Source organism: Phallusia mammillata, chromosome 5 (genome assembly GCF_965637545.1).
Source record: "Phallusia mammillata chromosome 5, kaPhaMamm4.hap1.1, whole genome shotgun sequence".
NCBI classification, from domain to species: Eukaryota; Metazoa; Chordata; class Ascidiacea; order Phlebobranchia; family Ascidiidae; genus Phallusia; species Phallusia mammillata.
The window spans coordinates 27,852,203-27,875,052 of record NC_137256.1 but is presented as its reverse complement, the minus strand read 5'-3'; the positions used below and the strand labels follow the sequence as shown (position 1 = coordinate 27,875,052).

The following is a 22,850-nucleotide window of genomic DNA, read 5'->3' as shown; positions in this document are numbered from 1 at the left end:
ATAATATTTCAAGCAAACTGATTCGGATTGCGCGGCAAAAACCCGCACTAAAAGTTTAAAGAGTTTGCATTCTTTACTGACAATCGCTAACAATGGAAAAATTCTTGGCGCGGAAGGAGTCCATTGTTACGTCGACAATTGTAAAACTCCCCGCTGCTAAATCACTCAACCGGAAACCGTAGAAAGGAAATTAAAAGAAATTTAATCTTTCAAAATCCAAACAAAAGTAAAAAAAAACCTCACTAACAAAAACAGCGCTATGAGCTCGCCTCACAATTAAGCGCAGTAGAAAGTGTCGTTTCAGTTCAACTTGTTAAATATGAAGCATTTCCTGACAACATATTTACTGGGCCAGTCCACGCACGTTGTTAACTACGAAACATTACACAAACTCTAACCGCCAGTTTCAGTTTCGCATCAAAAACTAAGAACATAAGTTTGCACAGCAACTCACGCCTTCCCGTCCACCAGGGAGTAAATACCACCGATGAAACTGGTAACTTCGCCAACCTCAACACGAAGGCGGCGAATGGCAGGTTTCGAAATTAACCAGACCTCGCTGCGAAACAGAGGGGCTTGTGACGTCACAAGCCACAACGCAACGTCGCGTGGAATAATTCGTTATCTTGGTCGAGGGTCGCAAAACATTGTGTGACTGAAAAATACGTTTTCAAAGTCATTATTGCGTTTAATACTCATGGCCCAGCGAGTAATGCAAGTGAACTGATTAATGCAAGCAAAGTCGCTCACAACGTAATAGAACCAAATACCGCATGAATTGTTTCAGAATTTGATGAAACATGACAATTGGAATAGGCGGCTTTTTTTGTTATCAATTGATATTACGATGCGGCTGTTATGTAGTATTATAACATTCAAAATATTCACGAACAATACAACAAAAATTCGCCAACAGAAACGTGTTTAGTAAGAAGAACCAGGTTTCAGTGGCACAACTCATAAAATACTGAACTTTTTGAAGAATTTATCAGGAAAGCGTGAAAACAACATCAGAAACAATAAATCTACTAAATTCATGCTTTAAAAAATAGGCAAACTAATTCTAATTCTCAAAACAAAACTACAAATGCACAAAACCAAAGGCAAAATGGCAAAATATGTCGCAAAAAAACTAAAATTTATGGTAAAAAAAATTACGCTTTGCCAGTTAAAAAGCGGGTTATAGAGTTAAAAAGAAAATAAATTTAAAAATTACTGGCTGGAAATATTCCAACCGTAGGATATTAGTTTTGTTGGCAATCTTTGTGGGTTTCCGGACACCACAGATTTCTCTGGGATTTAACACAGAAACAATATACATCTGTATTTCTGTGCGAAACCACTAGATGTCAGTCGTAATCAACATCTTCTATCTCATTGTCGAGATTTCCCAACGGCAGAAGTTCGGCCAAATCCTGCTCGTTCAACTCGTTGACCTTGAAAGTGACCTGACTCCATTTCTCGAACGTCTCCCTGCTTCCTGATTGGTCGGTGAAAAGGAAACAGGTTACCTTGGGAACGGACAGTGTAAGATGTTTATGTTTCATTCGATATCCCAAGTGGTTTCTGCGAAACAAAAAACAAGTGGTCGAGTCGGGATTGGAACCAACAACCTTGTGAGTAGAAATGCTTGTGCAATATTTAGTTGGCAGTTTGCTACACAGTCGCACTGTTGCACAGTTCGGCATGTTGCATGTTTACAAGGACCTTCAATCCCCGCTTTACAGAAATCACACCCACCTGCAGCACTGATTCGCGCAAAACATTTTCCCGGTCACAAAATGATCGTCCGCCAGTTTCTTCCACTTCTGCGGATCTTTCTCGGTTTTGAAAACAGCACGCTGCACGAATCCAGGATCCACAATAACGCGATGCTACAAGTACAAGCATGACGTCACAACCCACCTATGACGTCACAACTCACCTATGACGTCACAACTCAGCTATAATGTCACACTACACCTATGACGTCACAACTGATCTATGACGTCACAACTCATGTATGACGTCACAACGCACCTGTTTGTTGATGTGGCGCAGGTGTTGAGTGGTTGTGGCATGTTGTTTACACCATAAACACTGGAGGTTGAAAACCTCGTCGGTTTTCTTTCTCGGTTTCAAACGAGCTTTGATTTTCCGCTCGAGGTCGCGCTCCTTCTTCGCTTTGATCTGAATCTCGCGGATCTGAAACATTCAGGTTTGTTACATGCATTCAGATTCTTTATGAAAAGTATCACGACTTTCGTTCGTGAAGATGTTCGAGAATCTGAAAACAGGTCTGTTATATACAACGAGCCTTACAACAGGCATATAGGAAATAAATGACAGACGACTTTGGAACATGAAGATACTTAGGGTTTTTTCCGCTTTTTATATTTTCTTCAAACTATAAAAAAAATTCGAAAAGCGAAATTTTCGTAAAACAATTAAAACACAGCGAGAGATTTAGTGGTTTTCAAACTGAATTTTTTTGATATTTAGGGTGGTAATGCAATTATGTTCTTGTTAGGTAGGTTCAGTAGGTACAAGTTTTACAAAAATATGATTTACAGAATGCAATGTTTGTTCATGTCTTTGGAAGACTCCGTTCCGAACCAAGTCGATAAAATAAGTAGCTTAAGATCGTAGTGTTTTACAATGTGCCATTCCTGATGAAGGCGTTTCGTACAAAACGTCGAAACGTCGGTCACTTTACAATAAAAATCACCTGAATAATCAATAAAAACTAAAGGATAGGTTTGATGATACTTTTGAGTGCGTTAACCCAACAAAAAATAAACAAAACGTTTTTCCCTCCCACCTGATCCTTCAAGGTTTTCGGGGGGATTCCCCTGATCGTGCCCAGCATTTCCTCTGTGAGTTCAACCCGAATCTTATTTTCCCGCTCTTTTTGCACGTGACCACTGTCGTCATAAGCCAACGTCACAATCTGACTGTTAGCTGCTCTGCCGCGACCTTTAGTGGACAACATACATTTAGTTTTAAAAGTTGCAATTTGATTAATATTTATTACTAAAATTTGATCCATGTATTTTACAAGACGTTTGTCAAGTGGTAACTAAATTAGAAAAATGTTACAAAAGTATTACAAATGTATTCGTAAATTAGCAGTAAACCGGATGTATCTCCTCAACGAATAATAAACCAGTTTAAAAATTTAGTGTACAATTAAACAGAATATGCCATTAAAATTTTAGTTTCATTTTATGTTTTTTAAAATAAGGCACACAATAACATGTGCAGCATGCATCCCTAATAACTTGTCATGTAACCCACCTTTACGCTGTACATGTCCCACTTCGTTGGTTGAATAGTTATAAGTGATGATTAGGTTACATGCCTGAATATCCAGACCTTCCTCAGCCACGGACGTTGCAACTATAACTTTACACTTTCCCTGACGAAATGCCCCCAACGTACTTTCCTGTTCACGTTTCGTCATTCCTTCAAAATATTTCACATTAATCTTTCATTCATGTGGAAAGTTTATGCAAAAAACAAACATTTAACAGCAGCAGCAACGGGCCTCCCACAATATCCCAGCTTTAAATCTTCACCAACCAAGAGGTCACACTATGAGAAATTGAAACTTGATTTGCCGCATATTATTCGTGTTGAAATTATCACGGAATAGAAATTTGATCTTTATTCCACATGACTCAAATGTATATAAACGGGTGTAACTGATGTGGCCTTCATATCACTAATGTTGGCATAAGCCAGGGGCTCTTAACCAGGGGTACGTGTACCTCTTGGGGGTACGAAGCACCCAAGCAGGGGGTACGACATGCAGTGTGAAAATATACGCTATTTAGGCATATTTGTGAAGAAACAAAGTACTTTGTTATATGTCTTTGATTGGTGTGCTGTAAACATTGTTTAACTTACAAGACTATTTTAATGTATGCATTCAACACGTAAGTTATAAGAGTTTAATTCCTATTATTACCATTATGCTTACTTCCGTGGGCCATTGTAGACAGGGGGTACGAGAAAATTTTATAAACGCTCAAAGGGTGCGAGCAGTAAAAAGGTTAAGAAACACTGGCATAAGCATTTACCGAAACCTTTCAATAATACAGCATGTCGCTCGTCTATTTGGGCCGTTATTTTTACCAATGAACTTATGAACAAATCCGTATGTAGTGTTCCGGAATGGAAAAAGTTTGGAAACACTGGTTTAAATTTGTACCTCCTTTATCTCCGCTGACTCCGGCGCCAGTGAGCAATTTCGGATTCAAACCAAACTTCATCAGATCCTGTTCTTCTTCCATGTAAGTGATCACTCCACCAGCGATGCTGCGCGTTCTCACAAATATAATACAACGGGAATCGTTTTGCCGACTGAATTCATCCAATAAAACTTTGTGCAGTTTCAGCAAAAGATCATTCACTTGTTTCAACGGTTCAACCTCTGCAAAAAAATAATAAGTTTCGTGAATTTTTTCCAAGTGAAAAGCGAGTTGAATTGAGAATTTAGTTTAGATACGCACAGTTGCGTTAGATACTCTACTGGTGGCAGTATTTGTTGGTCTGTGTTGATACAGCTGAGTTTATTTCGATTGGTGAAAGAACTCATAGCGACACAATTGCACTAAACAAAAAATCAAGCCGGAAATAGCTGTACAACGTTGAAACGTTATGAAGTGCAAAACAGTGAAGGGCACAATTGGTGGATCATGACTGAACGCGCTGCAGCTACATCTTATTGTAAAGCGTTATGTGACAGGGGCACACAAGAAAGTGGGTTAGTGTTATGCACAATGTACAGAATAAATAACTGAATGCTGATGAAAAACTCAACATACAAGGTTGAAAGCATATGGAATAATTAATATTAAAACGAGTTTTCTACATTTCAAGGATCCACGTGGCGTAAAAGTAATAGGAAAAATACGACTCACTGTTAGTTTCATAAATTTGCCTCAAACGAAGAACAACGGGATTTTCCGATTTATATTTTTCCATCAGTTCGAAAAGTTGGTCTTCAGCATCTGAGCTTCTGACATGATCGTTCAGTACTAGTGCTGTGTTGTATGCCTGAGTAGAATAAAAATGTTTAAGATATGTCAGTTTATAAGTAAGACAATTTTGCGCTACTTTTATAGCAAGTTTATTTATGTAATGATGGCATGCGCGTTTGCCAAACGTTTTTTACTTCTATTTTGACCGTTATATTCATCATTATCTATATTTACGAACAGATCCGTCTACCAAGTTTTTAGAGCTCTTCTGGCTCTACAAACTTGATATTATGCCTGACAGCAATAGCTTTTAAATCCATCTAAATTGTTCCAAATTTTATCTATTGTTTAACTAAGTAGTTGATCAATCTATTCCCCCCAAATACAATCATTTATTCAACTCTCACCAATAAGTGTTCCGCAAACATCATCAACTTGTGGCTCAAATCATCGTTCGCTAAAGTCTTGCTCCTATTTCTCAACGTGATCACCCAAGCTTCGTAATCTTGGCTGCCTTTTCGAGCGTGAAGGTTGAATTTAATTTCACCCCCCAAGTCTGAAACAAAGATGTTGTGTGAGTTATATTATCACCTTCCTAATTGTCAAACTTAAATCACACACATCAGTAGAAACTTGAATTATAACAAATGCCAAATTTCACTGTATAACAGCCTAACGTTTTCATAACAACAACAAATTTTTAAAAGAAAACAATTCAGAAAATTGGAGCTTTTGAAGTGGTCTGTTTTGTTAACAAAGTTGTTTTGTTAGTTGTTTTTAACTTCCTAAATGTTAAACTCAAATTAAACAAACAATTTGAAACTTGATTTTAACATGCTAAAGTTGGTGGTATAACAGCTTAACAGTTTCATAATAACAACAAATTAAAAAAATTAAAAAAACTTTAGAGAATTGTAACTCTTGAAGTGGTTTGTTTTGTTAATCGGCCAATAATTTGTGCAGTTATCCACAAAAACCAAATCAGTTGTAAACAGTTCAAACCATTTTGGTGCAAATTTATTTCCTTCTCCAGCAGAGTTTCAATTTCATCCATGGATTTTGAAATGCTTTGTCTGAAATCATCATCTGGTGCCCGAAGTATGGAAATCGTTTCTAAGCAAGTAAAAATCATTCTTGTCACAAACAAACTGATCCACGAAAACAAAAGTGACGTGCTCTGTTTAATAAATGCTCTGGCTATCTTTTGGTGGGATTCAAATTTTTTGTCAGCCGGTTCTATCACAATAGTCATATTTTTCAGCCGGTTCTGTCACAAAAAGTCCATTGACAGTAACCAGTAATGCTCACCGGTTCGCTGATCTCATAAAATTTCATGAGGCGGTTCTATAGAACCAGTGCGAACTGGCTGGATCCCACCACTGAGTTTAACGCTTTTCCAAGATTGTGTTATTGCAATCACTATGATCTAGTCCAGGGGTCACCAACCCTTTTGATGCCCAGGGCTACCTTAATATCACCAAATAGCTCGAGGGCTACCAGTTAAAAAAATATTTAAAAAATTATGCCTATATTTTAAGATTTGTAGTGCGTATAATAATTGCCCTGCTCACAAAACCAGGTTTTTATGTGATTCCTATGATACAACATCTTCTCGTTTACTAATAACAGTCAATTGTCATGATGGCCACCCAACTTGGTCTAGTCATTTCTAACCTTCGCCAGGTCACGAACCCATGCTGATGGCTTGCACCCCTATGAACAGGTCCCCCACACCTAACTAAGACCTCTGGCCCTTTGCATACAAACTACAATATATCACTGTAACCCTCTAAATTGTTTTGTGATTTAGCTCAGTTCATTTCAGTGCCTTTGCAAAACAAAGGAGTAGTTTTGTGTCTCTGTGAAACCAGTGAAAAACGTTTTGACTCACGATCTCTGGTTTCATTCTGAAATGTTTTGAGATTCCTCGTTGACAAATTAACTTGAGTAGGAGCTTTGGTAACATCCAAATTTGCCATCAAAGTTTTGATGTTCTCTTCAGCTTGAGACATTTTCTTTGCTTTTCCCATTCCTGGTGAAGCGGTCAGACCAACAATCTACAAACAAATACAACACCAGGTGCATTTACCAAACACAAAAATCAATAAAAAGAGAAATTGCTTGAAGTCATTCTTTAACCATTTACTTTATTTACACAAAAACAACCAACATTTACACACAATTTTGGGTTTAAACTTTATTTTTCTTGTGTTTTTTTTGCAAAATAATTTTTTTAACCAATGGCAGGTTACCGTTTCAAACTCAGCATGCAATTAAACAGAATTTGCAATTAAGCAAAATCATCAGTAAATTTCAAATCAAAATGTTTAAGTTGTAAACATATTCCGTCATCAAACCTGTGGTAGGGAAACATCACTGCTTGCATCGAGTCGTTTGTCAAGATATATCTTCATGATATTGTTGTAAGGATCATCTTTTACTGTGTGATGGCATTCATCAATAATCAGCAAAGTGAACTCACTGATTGTCACAAGTTTTTCTCTGGAAAATGTCACAAATTACAGGAAATTGGATCTTTTCAACAATGTTAGCTTTACTTTAGGAACTGCGGCACAAAAAACTGTGTGGCAATAAAAGGTTAATAAAGCATATGGATTAATTAAACAAGCTTCTCTCTGGAAAGTAAAAGTCACAAATTAGAGGAAATTGGTTTTATCTTTTGAATGATATTAGTTAAAGTTTAGGAACTAAGGCACATAATGACTTGCTTGTAACAATTTGTGTTATTTCTAGGGATGGGCCGAGCCGAGCCAGAACCCGAGTACTCGGTACCGAGCGTTGCTGTTTTTAATGCTCGGTGCTCGGCCGAGCAGTTGCACAAACTGACCCGAGCATTAAATTTGCATATTCATGCCCTGCTAACACACGTAACTAGTGTTCTAAAGGGTGTCTATGAACAAAAACGAATGATTTTTCAAATGTATTAGGAAAAACGCGTACTTGGTGGGCATGTACAGCTTAATAAAACACCCCCGGTGACTTAAGAGACCTTGTAGAGCTAAAACTTAGAAAGGGGACTTTTTGTGACGTCATAAAGCACCGAGCGTGCTCGGCCGAGCACCGAGCATTAAAGTGAGATGCTCGGTGCTCGACCAAACAGAACATTTGCAGTTTTGGCACATCCCTAGTTATTTCTACATTAATGTTTTACAACCCTAGACATACATAACTTAGTTTTCATGTTCTCATGATTTCAAAATAACTTCTCACAGTTTCCTTTACTTCCAATAGTTAAGTTAGGACAAAAAATATAACCAAGTATTGCTCATCCAGCAGTTTTATTAGAAAAAAACGACGTTTCGACGTCCTATTCAAGATGCCTTCATTAATACTCGGTTATACATTATGTCTGACAGCAATAGCTTATTTTAGAAAAAAAATGTTTGGCAAAAATGATAAACACTGGCCTCAAATGTCAGTTTTTTACCTGAGCATATTCAGTAATATCTGTGGAGTCATGAAAGCTATTTTGCAACTTTTCAGTGCAATGTTAACGGGAACTCGGTTGCTTGTTTCACCGGTGACTTGTAACAGTAAATCAGGTGCGTCGCCCAAAATTCTGTGTAAAAATAAATAAATGCAAAACAACTGCATAAATTAAAATCACCAGAACTAAAATACATATGGAACACTATATATGGAACGGATCTGTTGATAAGTTTAATGATGAAAGTAACGGCCCAAATAGCATTTGCCGAAACTTTTGAAATATAAAACATGTCGCTTTTTATGTCTATTTGGGCCGTTATTTTCACCATTAAAATGCATTTTTTAACAAAACCAATTCTAAAGTGAGTTTTTTCGGCAACTAGACAACCAATTACATCAAACATTTCAAAAATAAAATATAATGTGCTTGCAACATACAAGCTTTTTGGTTTGGTTTTTAGAAGAAAAAACACAAAAACCTTTTAAACAACTGATGTTGCTGACGAACAAGTGGAACTCGTGGAACAAGAAAAATTGCTTTTTTGTCTTCGCCCAACTTTATATGCTCCGCACATATTTTCAATGCCACATAAGTTTTGCCACTTCCTATAAAAAACATGGTTTGGTTACTTTGTCAATGTATCAAACCTTTACTGCAGCCAAAAGTTGCTTTCTAAAGGTCATGTTTTTATACAAATATATTATCTTGCTTGTGTCTTGTCAAAAATTTCATGTTTATTCAATGACAGTTTTGGTTCAATTTATTATTTCAAGTAATTTTGTTAAAATTTAATGTGAAAAACGTGTGTTGGTCATTTTGTCAATGTATGAAAAACTTTATTGCTTTCTAAACGCCATGTTCTACACAGCTTGCTTGTTTCATATCAAAAACTTTTTGTTTATGTTATGCCAGTGATTTGACTTTAGTTTTAATTTGAATAATATTTCATGCAAATAGACTAAATAAAGTTCAAGGCTATGTAATGTTTTTATCACTGAAAAACAATAGGAAACCTGTTGGCGCGACAATCATGCTGTTTTCTCCAGCAAGAGCAGGAGCTGCAAGTTCAAGTTGATAATCTCGCAGCTCCAACTTCTCCACATTATCTCTTATGTTGTTTCCAGGATCAGCTACGCACAAAACAAAAGTGTGAGTGACAAAGTTAAACTATGTTTGGTGCAATTTAATAAATGAAATTGTGAGCTTCACATAAAAATTGTGCTGTGATTGTGAAAACATGTAAAGCATTACCTCTAGTGTATTTTGCACATGAACACAACAGTGGTGATATTATTTCATTTAAATATTATTTCAACATTTCTATGTTTTATATTTGATGTGCATATTGTTACGACCTTTTTGTTTTAGTTGCTCTGTGTTTCCAAACTACATAACATAACTAAGCTGTAGACAGTGCACCCTGTTTCAACCTATAAGGACTCATCAGTGCATCTGGTGACAAGGCATAGGCTGTATTGGCTGGTGCAGCCATATAACAGCACTCCAGTTTGTTGGGAGTAACAGGCTTAAAAGCCATGCCTCACCAAATCTGTTTGATGTCACAAAGTCGTATGACCAGCTACAGTGATGAGACCTTGTAGGTAGAAACAGTGTGCACTCTCTGAAGCTTACTTATCATTTATTGGCTTGATGTTTTTACATGACATAACCACCTCTTTGATTCTGCTGTGTCGGAGCCACTGGTGGATTTGGTGGATTATCAAAATTATTCAGAAAACTTCCTTCAAACTGAGGGTTCTCTTCACCAACAGGATCCACTGAAAGGAAAAAAAATACTTAAAATTTATGATCGCCTGCCTTACTCTGATGGTGCAAACCAAACACAAAACAATGGTGTGAACGTTAGCCATTACAATAGTGAAAACACATCAATGTGTAGATAAAATATTAGCCTGACGAAAATACGGGTGTGCATAGCAACATTAGAACTTGGATTTAATCTTGTTTGTTACCGAGTACATTAAAGTTCAAATAAATATATTTTGCCACTTTCGTATTACAATTAAGTATTACAACAGTGTGCTCACTATTTGTTTTTATAAAGCGCAGTTGCTACCCCATACGGTAGCTTGGTGACAAAATGTGGATGTGCATGACATTGCTAAAACTTTAATTCAAGCTCATACCAAATAAACTTACTTTAAAGCCGCAAACAAATATTTTTTGCTACTTTTTTTGTTTTTGCTGCAAAGTTAAAACTTTAAGAAGAAAAATCTTGAAAAGGGTTTGCGAAACATACAGAAGTTCTTTACCAGAAGAATTTGTGCAACTGTTGGTCGAAAATACATAACAATGACACTATATACTTAATAAGCAAAAGTGAATTCAGCCACATAAACCATCATATACAGCCATATGAATGATCACCTCTGTCTGCAACATTAACAAACGGGATTTCATTGACGTCAGTGTTCCCCTCTCCTCTTACAACTGTTTCATCCGTCTCCATAGCAACCTAAACTTAACCAATAAGCTTCAAGCAAATCAAAACACAAAACAAAAATTTTACCTCCCACACGTCTGTTTCCATAGCAACCTAAATCAAAATTGCTGATTTAAACAAGGAATATCAAAACCACAACAAAAGTTTAGTGGTCAACATAATTATGCTACAAAACTTTCAATTATAAAAGAAATTTTGACACTTTACAAAACTTACGTCACCACTGTGTGTTGCTTCACTTCCAACATCTTCTAGCAAAAAAATTACAAATTCATTAAAAAGTTGCTTTTCAATGGTATCAATTTTATCCTGTTAATTCATTTTTACCTGATTCTTCTTCCAATTTTGAACACAATTCACTATAATCACGTTCTTTACAAGCAGTTAAAGCAAGTAACAGTCGTTTAAACCAAGGTGTCTCGCTGTTGGCAAGAATGTTGAGAAACATAATTGCTCTTTTACGTCGAGTTTCTTCCCGCTTAATTGCATCCCTGCCAAAAAAATAATTTGCAATTACATCATTAATATTCTCCTACCTACAATTAACAAATAAAACTACCAGTGAGGTTTCTCCAATGTTAAGTGGTTGCGTAAATGCAACGGGTCCAATTTCACCAAAATCCTCTTTGAATGTGTGCAGATTTTTTCCAAAACTTTCATGTTTACTTCACTGTCAGATTCACTAAACTTTTCTGCAAATACAAATTTTCCCATTTTAATGGTTCTTACAAAAAGTAAATCTGTTTTGAAAAATAAACACCTTTTCCTTCGAGCAAATCAACGAGGAAAGTAAATGAACCACATTGCCCACTTCTTAAAGCTTGCAGCAATACTTCAATTGAGTTTGGATTTTTCAGCACATGATGCAGAAACATGGCATTTTGGCTTATTCCCTCAACTTCATTACAAACTATCTGTCTAAAATAACACATTTGCAACAAAATACAAAATATTCACATCCAGAGCTATCAACACTTACTTTGTGTGTTCATCTAATATGTCTGGAAAATTATCTAAAACATCACGAGCTTTAAGTTTGGTGATGACTTTTGGGAAATATATTTCCATCATATGTTTGTGTGTTTCCTGAAGTTCAGTAGGAGGTTTTAATTTACCTTCTATTTCATCCCGAACATGTGAGAGCCCAGCTACAAAGACAAAAAGATGAAACAGGAAACAACCAAAATTAAGAGATCTGTTTTGAAAAAATCTTTGTTGAACAAAAAGCATGTATTATTTACAATACCAAGCAGTTTCTAGTTTCTTAAAAAAATAACTATGCCCCAAGTGCATAGCAGGGAATTTGTAACCTTCAGCTCTAAATAAACATAAATTCTTGGTCTCACAAAAGTTGAAAAACTAAAAACGTGTATCAATGAAAATCTAATAAAGTGTAGAATTTCTGAAACATTTACAAAAAGTTAACCTACCTTCTTGAAGAGAAGTTAAAAATGTTAAAAAGAACCCAGGTGCCTTTCTTTTCAACATGAATTCAATCATACTTTTCGTTTTATCTGTTCTTGGTAGCTGGATGACTTTATTGCACTCCTCTAAAAGTAAAAGTTAATAAAGAAAGCTTATGCAACAAATTTACAAAGTTGTTAAAATCTGTGGCCAGTACTTGTTTTCAACTAAATTATCATTTTACATTTTCACCAGATCTAATTTGCATTTGATTGAAATGTCAAGGTTTTCATGCTTTACCCTAATATTGTAGTTATATTCTATATGTGTTTAAGATGAAGAACAAATTGTATGATGTATTATTCACATAAACTTCAATGTAACAAACATAGCAACAAATCCTAATAACATAGCCATAATCGAACCAAAATACAACATAAAAAGAAGTTAAAAAATCTCAAAACAAAAACACAAACCCTCTGAAATTTTTCCATTAATTTTTAGTGACTGAGCAATTGTCAAACAATGATGGGGTGCAATTTTGTTGCACAGTTCATTCTTTATTACATCAATCAGTGCAACTTGCTCTTCTGGAGAAGACATTTCCCTTCTTTAAATGTTTACAATCTACACAACAGTATTTCGCTACTTGGATCAGATTCCAACTTACATCTGTAAACATATTAATCTACATCAAAGCACTTTAAATTCACACTCTCCTTCTGCAAAATTGCAACAGTATTTTTCCACTTAGATCACGTTCTAAAATTGCACTAGTAAAGTGTAAACATGTCGACCTATATCAAATCACTTTAAATTCACACTTTAAGCCACCTGTATGGTCGCAACAGTAATAAGCCAGCAATGATCACTTTGAAATTTTTTTACCACTGGCGAAACTAAGGTCCGCTGCAAGGGGAATTACCAGGTTAATCCGTTTTGGGGAAATAAAAATAAGCAGAGTATTTTTTAGCTGATTTTTAGGCCTAATTAAACTTAAATAACAAAGTCAAGGTGACTTTTTAAAAGGATTGAAAGAAAATCACAAATAACAGGCACTTAAAATAAATATATCTCTTTGAGCGAAACCAAAACAAATGTACCATCAGGGTATTCCCCGGGCAGACAACTGAAGTTTTGGCATGACGTAATGAGGTAAATAAGAAAGTATTGTCACGTGCTTTTTGTGAAAAGGGAAACAAGTGAAAAAAACAGCACAAGATGCTTAGGGTTCGGTTTAGATGGGATAGAACAACGAGGCAGGTGCCATGGACGATGAACGGCGAAACAACGAGAAACAAACATTGCTAAATTTCAAACCTTATTTGATTTCCCATATTGAGCCACATTATTGTGAAGGAATTGCTCACCGTTTGAAGCAGGATGGAGTCATTGAAGAAAGTAAGTTTTCGTTTTGCACGTTGATCTCAGGAACAGCAATCCACTCTGCAATTATAACTGCTGGTTATTTGTCTGCAAAATAATGTATAAAATTGTTCATTGCATTTACAACCAATTTTAAAATAGTTTAAAGCATTCTAAAAAAACATGATTTCATGCTTGATAATTTTCTATTTTATTTTAGGTGATTATGATACAATAATAAGATGTGAAGACAACAATAAAGTTGATTTAATCATCTGTTCTTTGTTGAAGCATTTGAAGACAGGATTTTTTCGATCATTTTTAAATTCAATTCCTGAGGGTAATGAAAACTTATCTGCTGCATAAATTATTTTCTGTTTTCAATTTACCAACATTGCACCATTTAGGTTTGTCAGAAGTAAAGGCTTATGTGGAAGGATCAAACATTTCAACAAATCAACATATTGCTGAATTAAAATACAGAATAGAGGTCTATTGTTGTGTAATTGTTAGAAAAATCAAAGCTAAAGATATTTTGTTGCACTTTCCTGATATTTTGGATGATATTTCCAGGTAGAAAATACTTCCATGTTTTCTTATATTTTTTGCTGGCAATTTTACTGTAAGTTTGTTTTTTGTAGACAAGAAGTTCTGTCCAGAAAGACGGATATCGGACAGGCATCCCGCTTGTTGCAATTGGTTGTTAAACGGGAAAAATCCATCCCACTTTTCATAGAAGCACTAAAAGATGAATCTGAACAAATTATGGACTTCCTGGAGGGAAATGGTAGGATTGGTGACTTCTGGTAAACTAAACAAACAAGAATAAATATCAATTATATATATATCATTGTTAGCAAACAATACAAGCCTAGTAAACCATCACAATGTGTTAACAGTTTCATTTGTCATCGTCAGATGAAATCCGATAAAAACTGTCAAAAAGTTGTGATTTTTTACACTTAAATACTGGCTTGTGTCTTTTTGCTAAGAATATTTAGAACTGTGAATTGTGTACCAAAACATAATTATTGTTTAGAACTATTAAAAAAAGGAATTATGGAGGATGAAACTATTTTGTGCAATAAAAATTCGTACAACCTTCTGAAAATTGTTGAAAGTCTGGAGCCAAACGATGTGGTGGATTTTTTGGAAATTGACGATGAAAAAAAGTAAAGTTTTATTTGTTGCAAAAGTCTTGTGCAGTATAACACAAAAATGGAATTTGTTTTACAGGAATTCAATAAGAGCATTATCAAGCAGAGAGGAGAGGGTAGACCTGTTGTTTAAGATATTTGCATGTGACAGCGAATGGCACAAAAAACTTTTAACTGCATTGAAACAAACAGACTGCCAAACTGATTATTGCAGTGTTGTTGGATTGCTAGAAAGCATGGATTCTTCCGAAGGCAAGATTGTAGAAAATAAATACAGAAAATTCTGGCCAATAGCAACACTAAACTTCTTCTTGTGTTAATCCAAAATTTAACAATAAGCTATAGTTCAGAAATTGATTTTTTGACAATGTGATTCGTTACCATCTCCAAAAATTTTCTATTTGACATTAGTATGTTTATTTTAAACAGTCAGCATTAATTTTTAGTGTTTTTTTATTTACAGTTGAAATTGAAGAAAGTGAAGTTGTGACCGAAAATGAGCATGGTCCAGCTCCCAACATGGATGTTAAGGGTCCAGCTCCAAACATGGACGGTAAGGGTCCAGCTCCAAACATGGATGGTAAGGGTCCAGCTCCAAACATGGATGGTAAGGGTCCAGCTCCAAACATGGACAGTAAGGGTTGCAACATAAAAAAATATTTTTAAGTAAAGCAGTTTTATCTGATATTGTCCTAAGATCAGTTTGGGAAAAGGGAATATTTGACTATGTGATTTGTATTGCCATGAAGTTTTTGTTTTACTTTTGCATGTTGATTTGAAACAAGCAACATTTAAATTGCTTTTTTTTGTTTTTTTACATTTAAATAATTGTTTTTTAAAAACTTACAGTTGTAACTGAAGAGAGTGAGGCTGTGACAGAAGGCGAGAAACATCCAGCTCCCAACATGGAGGGTAAGGATCAAAACAATGAAAAATATAGTTTGAGACAATATAGTTTGAGACAATATAGTTTGTTTTCATTGATAATGTTCCCAGATCTAGTTACCTTTGACTTAAAAAAGTTATTTACTTTGTTTTTTGAAATGTTTAAGTTAATCTATACTTAATCACAATCAACAGAAAACATTGAATTGAACATTCTTGAGGCTGATAAGGATTTAAATGAGCCTAACAATCTTAGCAATGAAGATAATGAAATTATTGAAACCGCTGAGATGAAAGATTTAAAGTTTCAAGTTGAATTGGCCAAACCTGCTGTGGAAGGAAACAACTGTGTGATTGTGTCAGAAACAGGTAAAGGGTAAAAAAGGTGAAATTTTATCAAACAAATCTACAACAACTAACCATAAAAAGTGCATAATATATATCATATGTATACGTATCATATATATTATACATATCATATACCAATATACGTATGTATACGTATGATAAACAGGTACAGAGTGACAAAAACATAAAACATCAATAAATAAGTTTGTTTTAATGTTTAAATTGCTGTTTTCAGGCAATGGAATAATTATGTTCCAACAATGGTTTATTTGTCTAAAAGTTTTTTGTTTTTAAGTGGATGGCTAACTATCTAACTGCTACAAGTTTTTTTTTGCTTTGTGAACAACAAACATATTTTTTTGTTATTGTAAGGAACTGGAAAGACATTTGTAGCTGTTCGAATCTGTCGGGAACACATCAGCAAAAACAGCGACGCTAAAGTTGTTTTTTTGGTGCACAAAGTTCCATTAGTTACTCAACAGTTCAATGTGTTCAAAAAGTAAGCTTCCATTATTTTGTTTGTTTTCGTATGTGTTCGGCAATCCATAACATTTTTTTGCATAGAAATCTTAAATTGGCTGATGTCACAATAGATAGTTTGTGGGGTGAAAAGCTTGCTAAAACTCCTGTGGCCGAAGTAATGAAAGAAAACAAAGTTGTGATTATGACACATGATGTATTGAAGAACATTTTAAGGTGAATTCTACCTGCAATACTTGGGTCAGTTTTTACCAAACTTTCTCTGCGTTGGGAAACACAATACATTGTTGTTTTTGGGAACACAATACACGGAAAATGCAAGTCCATATTTGTGTATATAGCGTCACAATGTTTCAAGAATTACTGTTGGCATCGTCATTTATCCGTTTTTTTATGTTCAGATCTAAAGATTTTCAGCTAGAAAAGATTTCTCTATTGTTTTTTGATGAATGCCACAACACAATGAAAAACCACCCTTACAGGGCAATCATGGAAATATATTTTGATCAGAAACGGAAAGGAAGTCAAGTTCCACAAGTAAATTGGCGTAAATTTAATTTTTGAGCAAATATTTTGTTGTACAAAATATATTTTGTTATATTTTTCTGTACAAATATTTTGTTGTACAGAAATTCCAGTTTATTGCACATTATGTTTCATTGCACACAGGATTCCAAACTACAGTCTGTCATTTGTTAGGAAAATTGCCTGGTTAATTACAAGAAATGTCACATTGATGTTGTTATTGGCCAGAATTTTCTGTACAGTAGGACCAGAGACCACAATAATTATTTGGTCAGAGGACAAAACACTCTAGTAAACAACACCCCCTCATCTTGAGTACTTTGTATATTTGATAAGTAAAGACAGATCTGTCGGTCACCACCCTGATTCCTTTGGTCTGTTATGTCATTACACTTACTTGGCATTACAGGTTGACATAAATATCATTATTTCAAACTGAATCTCCTACCTTTCTAGATTTGTTAAATTGTTATTACTCACGAATGTGGTCGATTTTTCTATACTTTGTGTTTAGATTGTCGGACTGACTGCGACTCCCGGTTCAGGCAATGCTCGTGGGACGTCTGAAGCTTGTCGTCACATTCAAACGCTTCTCTCTTATCTTGATGTTGTCATTCCACCTGTAACAGTTACAGAAAACACAGAAGAACTCGCTCAATATGTTTCAGAAGGAAGTTTTGGTAGGAATTTACAAAGTAGCTTGATCAAAAACAAAACTATAATGATTACATTCTAATTACAATTGTTTTAACAATGCCCTTTGTCATGATAAGTGCAAGTATGTGTAAAACTGCATTTGTAAATTCACAGAGACTGTTCCAGTAAAAAGAAATCCAAAAGACAAATTCGCAGCAATTCTGATTAAACTTATGATGGAGATTGAAGGTCAAATTAAGGACAAACTGGAAAAGAATGAAAACTGTATGTACTGAAACTGTTTGGCATTTTCAACCATGTTATTGTGATTTTTTACTTTTGAACCACTTTTTTTAGGCACAAATGGTTTGCAATACAAAATAAATGCAGCTTATGGGAGTCAGGCATATGAGGGAAGTATTGTAGGATTTGGAAAAGAGGTTTTGCTCAAAATAAAACATGCAAAGATGCTGAGAATGGAACTTACACTTCGGACTGACCATTTGCGGGTAAAGTACATGTTTAGGTTAATCCATCGACTTGTATAAAAACCAGTGGTGTGTGTTAAATAAGACCATAGTAGTTGACCAGGAGTCATTCATAAATCTACATGTTTTGCTTTATTCCAACCTCTTTAACATCATTGTCACCAGATCTTTTATTATACCAGGACTACAAGCAAACTGTGAAATAACATTTTTCTTGCAATAAAATTATTTTAGACAGTTGTTTAAAGGTTATTAAACGGACAAGTGTACAATTCAGGTCAAATTACAGCCTTGAAAAATTTCTTTTATTGTTAGATGTACAACGATGCTTTATTGGTCAATGACCATTTGCGACCAAGTAATGCAGTCGATTTTATTGATGAGGAAATGAACAAAGACTGTTCGGAAAACCTGACAACAAAATCTTTAAAGGAGCTTTACAACAACAGTGGTAAGAAAAAAAGGCAAAACACTGTATGGTTTGAATGGCCTTGTTTTAACCCAGAATTCCTATATAAATTGCACACTTTGTTACCTGTAAATACTCTTATTGTTTCCAATCTGCATCAAAAATATGCTTTGTTTAAAATAGCTAAATACTTTTGTTTTAAAAACTAGAAATCCACAATTGTGATGTCACAACGCAAGGCTCTCCATTACTTATTGAGCTGACTCGATTGTTGCATCATCATTTTATGATGAAGCCAGATTCACGCTGCATTGTGTTTGTTAAGACTCGTGCGATTGCAATGCACTTGGCAAACTGTCTCAACCAAGCTCCACAACTGAACAGGTTCAACTTGAATGCAACTTATCTCACTGGGTCAGGAGTTTCAAAGCTTGAAGGAGGTAAACAACAAGTTTATCTATCTCTCCTGCCACATGTGTCAAATGAATTGCACATAAGTAGTTTAAAATATAGTCTCTGCTAATGATGTTGGTTCTTCACAAAGTTTGTTAAGTTGATTTGGCCTTTTGAAACAAAGCATATTAGTACAAAATACATTTAATTTTAAAGGACATTTACAAAAGGGCATTATTAAGTATCACAACGTTGAGGTCGCAATTGGTGGATGGTAAACGTGCTACAGCTAAACCATTACTACAAGCATTATGTGGCTGTTATGTTTGTGACATACTCCAGTCAATTTGTAGTTGATGTATATTCACGAGTCTTTTAAAGTCTATGAAAACAAGCCAAGTTATTAGGTCTCAGAGATACTGGATCATGCACATGTAAATCCTATTTGTTGTTAGGTTTGACAAAGAACCAGCAGGACTCATGTCTGAGCTCATTTAGAAAAGGTGACAGCAAAGTGATTGCATCCACAACCATTGCCGATGAGGGGATTGACATTAAAGCTTGCAATCTTGTCGTTACTTACAATCACGCAACTAATGAAATCACCGAGGTTCAACGCAAAGGTAATGTGTTGTCTGAGCATTTCATTACCCAAAACACAATTCTAGCCTGTACCAGGCGATTCACAAGGCATAAGTGAGAAAAATCTAGCCCCTGGTGGGATTCGATCAATGACAGGAGCCTTTTTGGTCTAACTACTGAGCTACACAAACTAAAAACTAAAGCTTGCCGAAAGTCAAACCACAAGCACCATTGCCTGCCTCGTATGCTGCACATGTCAGCTTTGTATTAGGGGGATCACTGGTTTGACCATTTGATCAACAAATATAACCCAGTGTCTGTTACTGCGATCAGCCCTGAAGCGTTTATGTAGAAAACAAATTATGTCACACTCATATACTAATCGAACAAGTTTAATGGGCTGAGTTTATCAATAAATAAAAGTTGAAATTTAAATCATTGATAAACTTGTAAAACATGTAATTATGGCTGCAGATAAATACATGTATCTTGTTTGAACGTTAATTTCAAATCCACAGAATAAGTTTGTGTGTTTACTATCAGGACGTGGCCGAGCTCGCGACAGTCAGATGGTTGTGCTCTGTTACGAAGATTCAAAGTTTCTCACAGATCATAAACTTAACAAAAAGAGACAGGAACTTGTGAAGCAGAGTTTGGAAATATTTAAACATGAAGACAAAGAAAACTTCATGAAACAGGTAACTTTTGGTTTGAGCTTGAAAAAACAATGATTGTACATACCACATATTTAGTGCACAAAGTCTGTTGCATCTTAACTTATTGCAAACCACTATGGGTATTTATTTGCCATTTATGAAACAAGTAACTGCTGCTTTGAGCTTAAAATAGAGTAAACCTTGGTTAATCTGGACCTGTTTGGACCCCAAAAAATGTCCGGATTTGGCGAAGATCCGGATTAACCGATGTTGATTTGTTAAAGCATTACCACATTACAAATCATTTGTACCTCAAGTTTATCCGAACTAGGCGAAGAACTGGATTAACTGAATTCAGTTAAACCCGAGTTCACAGTAGTAATAATGTTTGTGTGAATGTGTGAAGGTGAGAAAACTTCAAAGTGAGGAAGCATTGAAACTTTCGACAGTTACCCGACAACATGTTGGTGGAGTGTGGATTCTTTTGTGCAAGAAATGTGGTGAATATGTTACAAGCTCTGAACACATTTGGAAGATCAAAGATGCAGTAAGTTGAATAAACGTGACTTTATTTACTTATGCTGTCACAGTAAATGTGGTTTAACATTGAGTATGAATTTACCGCACCTCAATTCATCAACGTCAATTTCTCAGAATTTAATTGTGTATCGCTTTATATTATGATACAGCTGCAGCGCATTTAGTTCTTATCCACCAGTAGTGTCCTTCACTGTTTTGTGTTTGACAACATTACAACATGATGCAGCTAATTCTGGTTTGGTGATTGTTTCAGTGCTATTGTGCCTCTATGTTTTTGCACTAAACAAAACAAACTCAACAATTTATGCATTTCACTAATTTAGCATTGAGCTAACCTTCTTTAGCCAGCGACTAACTTCAGCAATGACCAGAAACAAACTATTAAACTAAATACTAACATATGTAGGTGTTTGGCTGGGAGATTGATACAGTAGAAATTGCTATATTAGTTTTAACAAAGGTTCACCTTTCTTGTGGGTAAAAAGCTTCATTAAAAAGCATGTTATAACAAACATAATCATTTATGACTTGTATGACAAACTGTGTTATGATTATTGCAATCACACACTAACCTTTGCATTGTTGTCAGCATCATGTTGTTGTGGATGATGAGTTCCATGGAAAGTTTGAAGTAATTCCTTACGATGAAGTGGAAATGTTCGACGACCTTCGAGCAGTTGGTGATGTCAAATGCAAGAAGCCAGTATGCAGGTTAGGTTTTACTCAATAGTACTTCAAACTTCTGCTGGTTGTTATTACAATTGTTAAGTCTTTCTTACTGACTACTGTAGGTTACTTCATTGTACTGTAAGTTTAAAAAACAAAACAATTGAGTTTTATTTTCTATTCAGTTGCTTTTACTTTTGTACAAATATTTACAATTGCTTGAGAAACCTAAATATAATTTTTAAGGTTGTTATTTTCAAAGTCTTTCTGAACACTACTGTAGGTTACTTCATTGTTTTGTAAGTTTTACTACCATATTAACCTTAAACCTCTGCTGATTATTATTATATTAATAAAGTATTACTTACTGAATGCTGTACAGCAGTACCTACATAGGTCACTTCATTGTATTGTAGGTCAGGTTTTCTCAAAAATACTTTGTGTACTTAACTTCTGGTGATTTTAAATAAAGAACTAATGTAGGTTACATAAAAAAGTTATTGCTGCCAGGCATGATATCAAGTTTGTTGAGCTCTACTAACAAAAGTAAAATTTGCCTGAAGAGCTCTACAAACATTAGGTAGGTTACTTCATCGTACTGTAAATTTTAGCATCTACATGTAACGTTTAATTTTTTTTTAAAGTTCTTTTTACCTTTGTACAAATATCCATAGTTGCTTGAGAGAGCTAAATACAACTTTTAACAGTTTTATTTTCACAGGCGTCCATGGGGGAGGGAAATTATTTACAAAGAAAGAAAACATCAAATAGTTTCAGCCAAGAACTTTATTTTTGAGAAGGGTGAAAAAAGGGAATTGCCAAAGAAATGGTGTCTTGCTCCTTCAAAAGTGGAAAAATCGTTCGATGATTATTTGTACGATCACAGTTCTGATGAAGCTGAATCTTAAACAGCTTTATTTCTGTGTTTTTTTTTCCTTTTATTGAACTTTTACTGCTTTTATATGCACCAAAATGGGGAATAGAGTACAAAAAATAAAAAAGAGGTTATACATTTAATTCTTTGTGTTTTTGTAGAATATTATGTGTAGATGAATTTTGTACCAGAATTTGATTTAGTTTATCCACTATTGCAGCACAAAAGTTTATTATAATGGAATGTCCTCATAAATAATCAATGTTAAAAATGTCTGATATGTGAAAGATTTGTATGGCTATGTTTAAAAAAAAATCTTTAATAATTTGTGTTTTAATCTTTCTTGTAATTGTTTTTCCATCTCCTATGTATATTGCATTTAATGTGGTGCTGTGTTGTAAATATATCGTGCACTAACAGAAATAAAAGTATCTTACAGTTTAGCGGAAATGGGTGTTAACTCTTAACTGAAACTTATTTCATACCTTACCTATTGTTATCACATTTCGTACCTTATTACCCATTACATAAAGCACAAAGTACTTATAGATGTGCTTTCCAAG

General features: G+C 34.9%; 2 protein-coding genes across 5 annotated transcripts; one reads left to right on the top strand and one right to left on the bottom strand.

Annotated features, from left to right (window-relative positions):
- Positions 1–667: 667 nt before the first annotated feature.
- LOC145230709 (ATP-dependent RNA helicase DHX58-like) lies at positions 668–13,821 on the bottom strand. 4 transcript variants are annotated; one of them, XM_080096212.1, is made up of 25 exons: positions 13,654–13,821; positions 12,760–12,955; positions 12,310–12,429; positions 11,859–12,027; positions 11,640–11,797; positions 11,439–11,571; positions 11,207–11,370; positions 11,096–11,130; positions 10,946–10,972; positions 10,804–10,891; positions 10,089–10,193; positions 9,429–9,545; positions 8,894–9,020; positions 8,413–8,544; positions 7,322–7,466; positions 6,856–7,021; positions 5,967–6,077; positions 5,372–5,520; positions 4,905–5,040; positions 4,193–4,414; positions 3,277–3,444; positions 2,801–2,955; positions 2,020–2,184; positions 1,741–1,874; positions 668–1,566 (listed from the first exon to the last, which is right to left on the bottom strand). In XM_080096212.1, exons 2-25 carry the CDS (start codon positions 12,884–12,886, stop codon positions 1,350–1,352), a joined length of 3,270 nt encoding a protein of 1,089 aa, XP_079952338.1. In that variant the 5' UTR covers positions 12,887–12,955; positions 13,654–13,821; the 3' UTR covers positions 668–1,349. The 4 variants fall into 4 exon arrangements, with proteins under 4 accessions (XP_079952338.1, XP_079952341.1, XP_079952340.1 ...); XM_080096215.1 differs by having other exon boundaries at positions 11,096–11,127; XM_080096214.1 differs by having other exon boundaries at positions 12,760–12,910.
- Positions 13,426–22,730, top strand: LOC145229762 (ATP-dependent RNA helicase DHX58-like). Its single transcript, XM_080095089.1, has 22 exons — positions 13,426–13,684; positions 13,869–13,988; positions 14,056–14,221; positions 14,290–14,435; positions 14,688–14,820; positions 14,885–15,057; positions 15,269–15,412; positions 15,655–15,717; positions 15,886–16,059; positions 16,411–16,537; positions 16,603–16,734; positions 16,920–17,055; positions 17,558–17,723; positions 17,854–17,964; positions 18,037–18,188; positions 18,483–18,618; positions 18,786–19,016; positions 19,425–19,592; positions 20,095–20,249; positions 20,614–20,754; positions 21,337–21,458; positions 22,135–22,730. Exons 1-22 carry the CDS (start codon positions 13,552–13,554, stop codon positions 22,319–22,321), a joined length of 3,216 nt encoding a protein of 1,071 aa, XP_079951215.1. The 5' UTR covers positions 13,426–13,551; the 3' UTR covers positions 22,322–22,730.
- Positions 22,731–22,850: the final 120 nt, after the last annotated feature.

Coding starts and splice junctions, on each gene's coding strand:
- LOC145230709 (XM_080096212.1), bottom strand. CDS start 12,886: ATGTCTTCTCCAGAAGAGCAAGTTGCACTGATTGATGTAATAAAGAAT. Junction 3,445..4,192: donor AGTCAGCGGAGATAAAGGAG/GTACAAATTTAA, acceptor AATATTTTGAAG/GAATGACGAAACGTGAACAG. Junction 1,567..1,740: donor TGCGCGAATCAGTGCTGCAG/GTGGGTGTGATT, acceptor TTTGTTTCGCAG/AAACCACTTGGGATATCGAA.
- LOC145229762 (XM_080095089.1), top strand. CDS start 13,552: ATGGACGATGAACGGCGAAACAACGAGAAACAAACATTGCTAAATTTC. Junction 13,685..13,868: donor GGATGGAGTCATTGAAGAAA/GTAAGTTTTCGT, acceptor ATTTTATTTTAG/GTGATTATGATACAATAATA. Junction 13,989..14,055: donor TTTAAATTCAATTCCTGAGG/GTAATGAAAACT, acceptor TGCACCATTTAG/GTTTGTCAGAAGTAAAGGCT.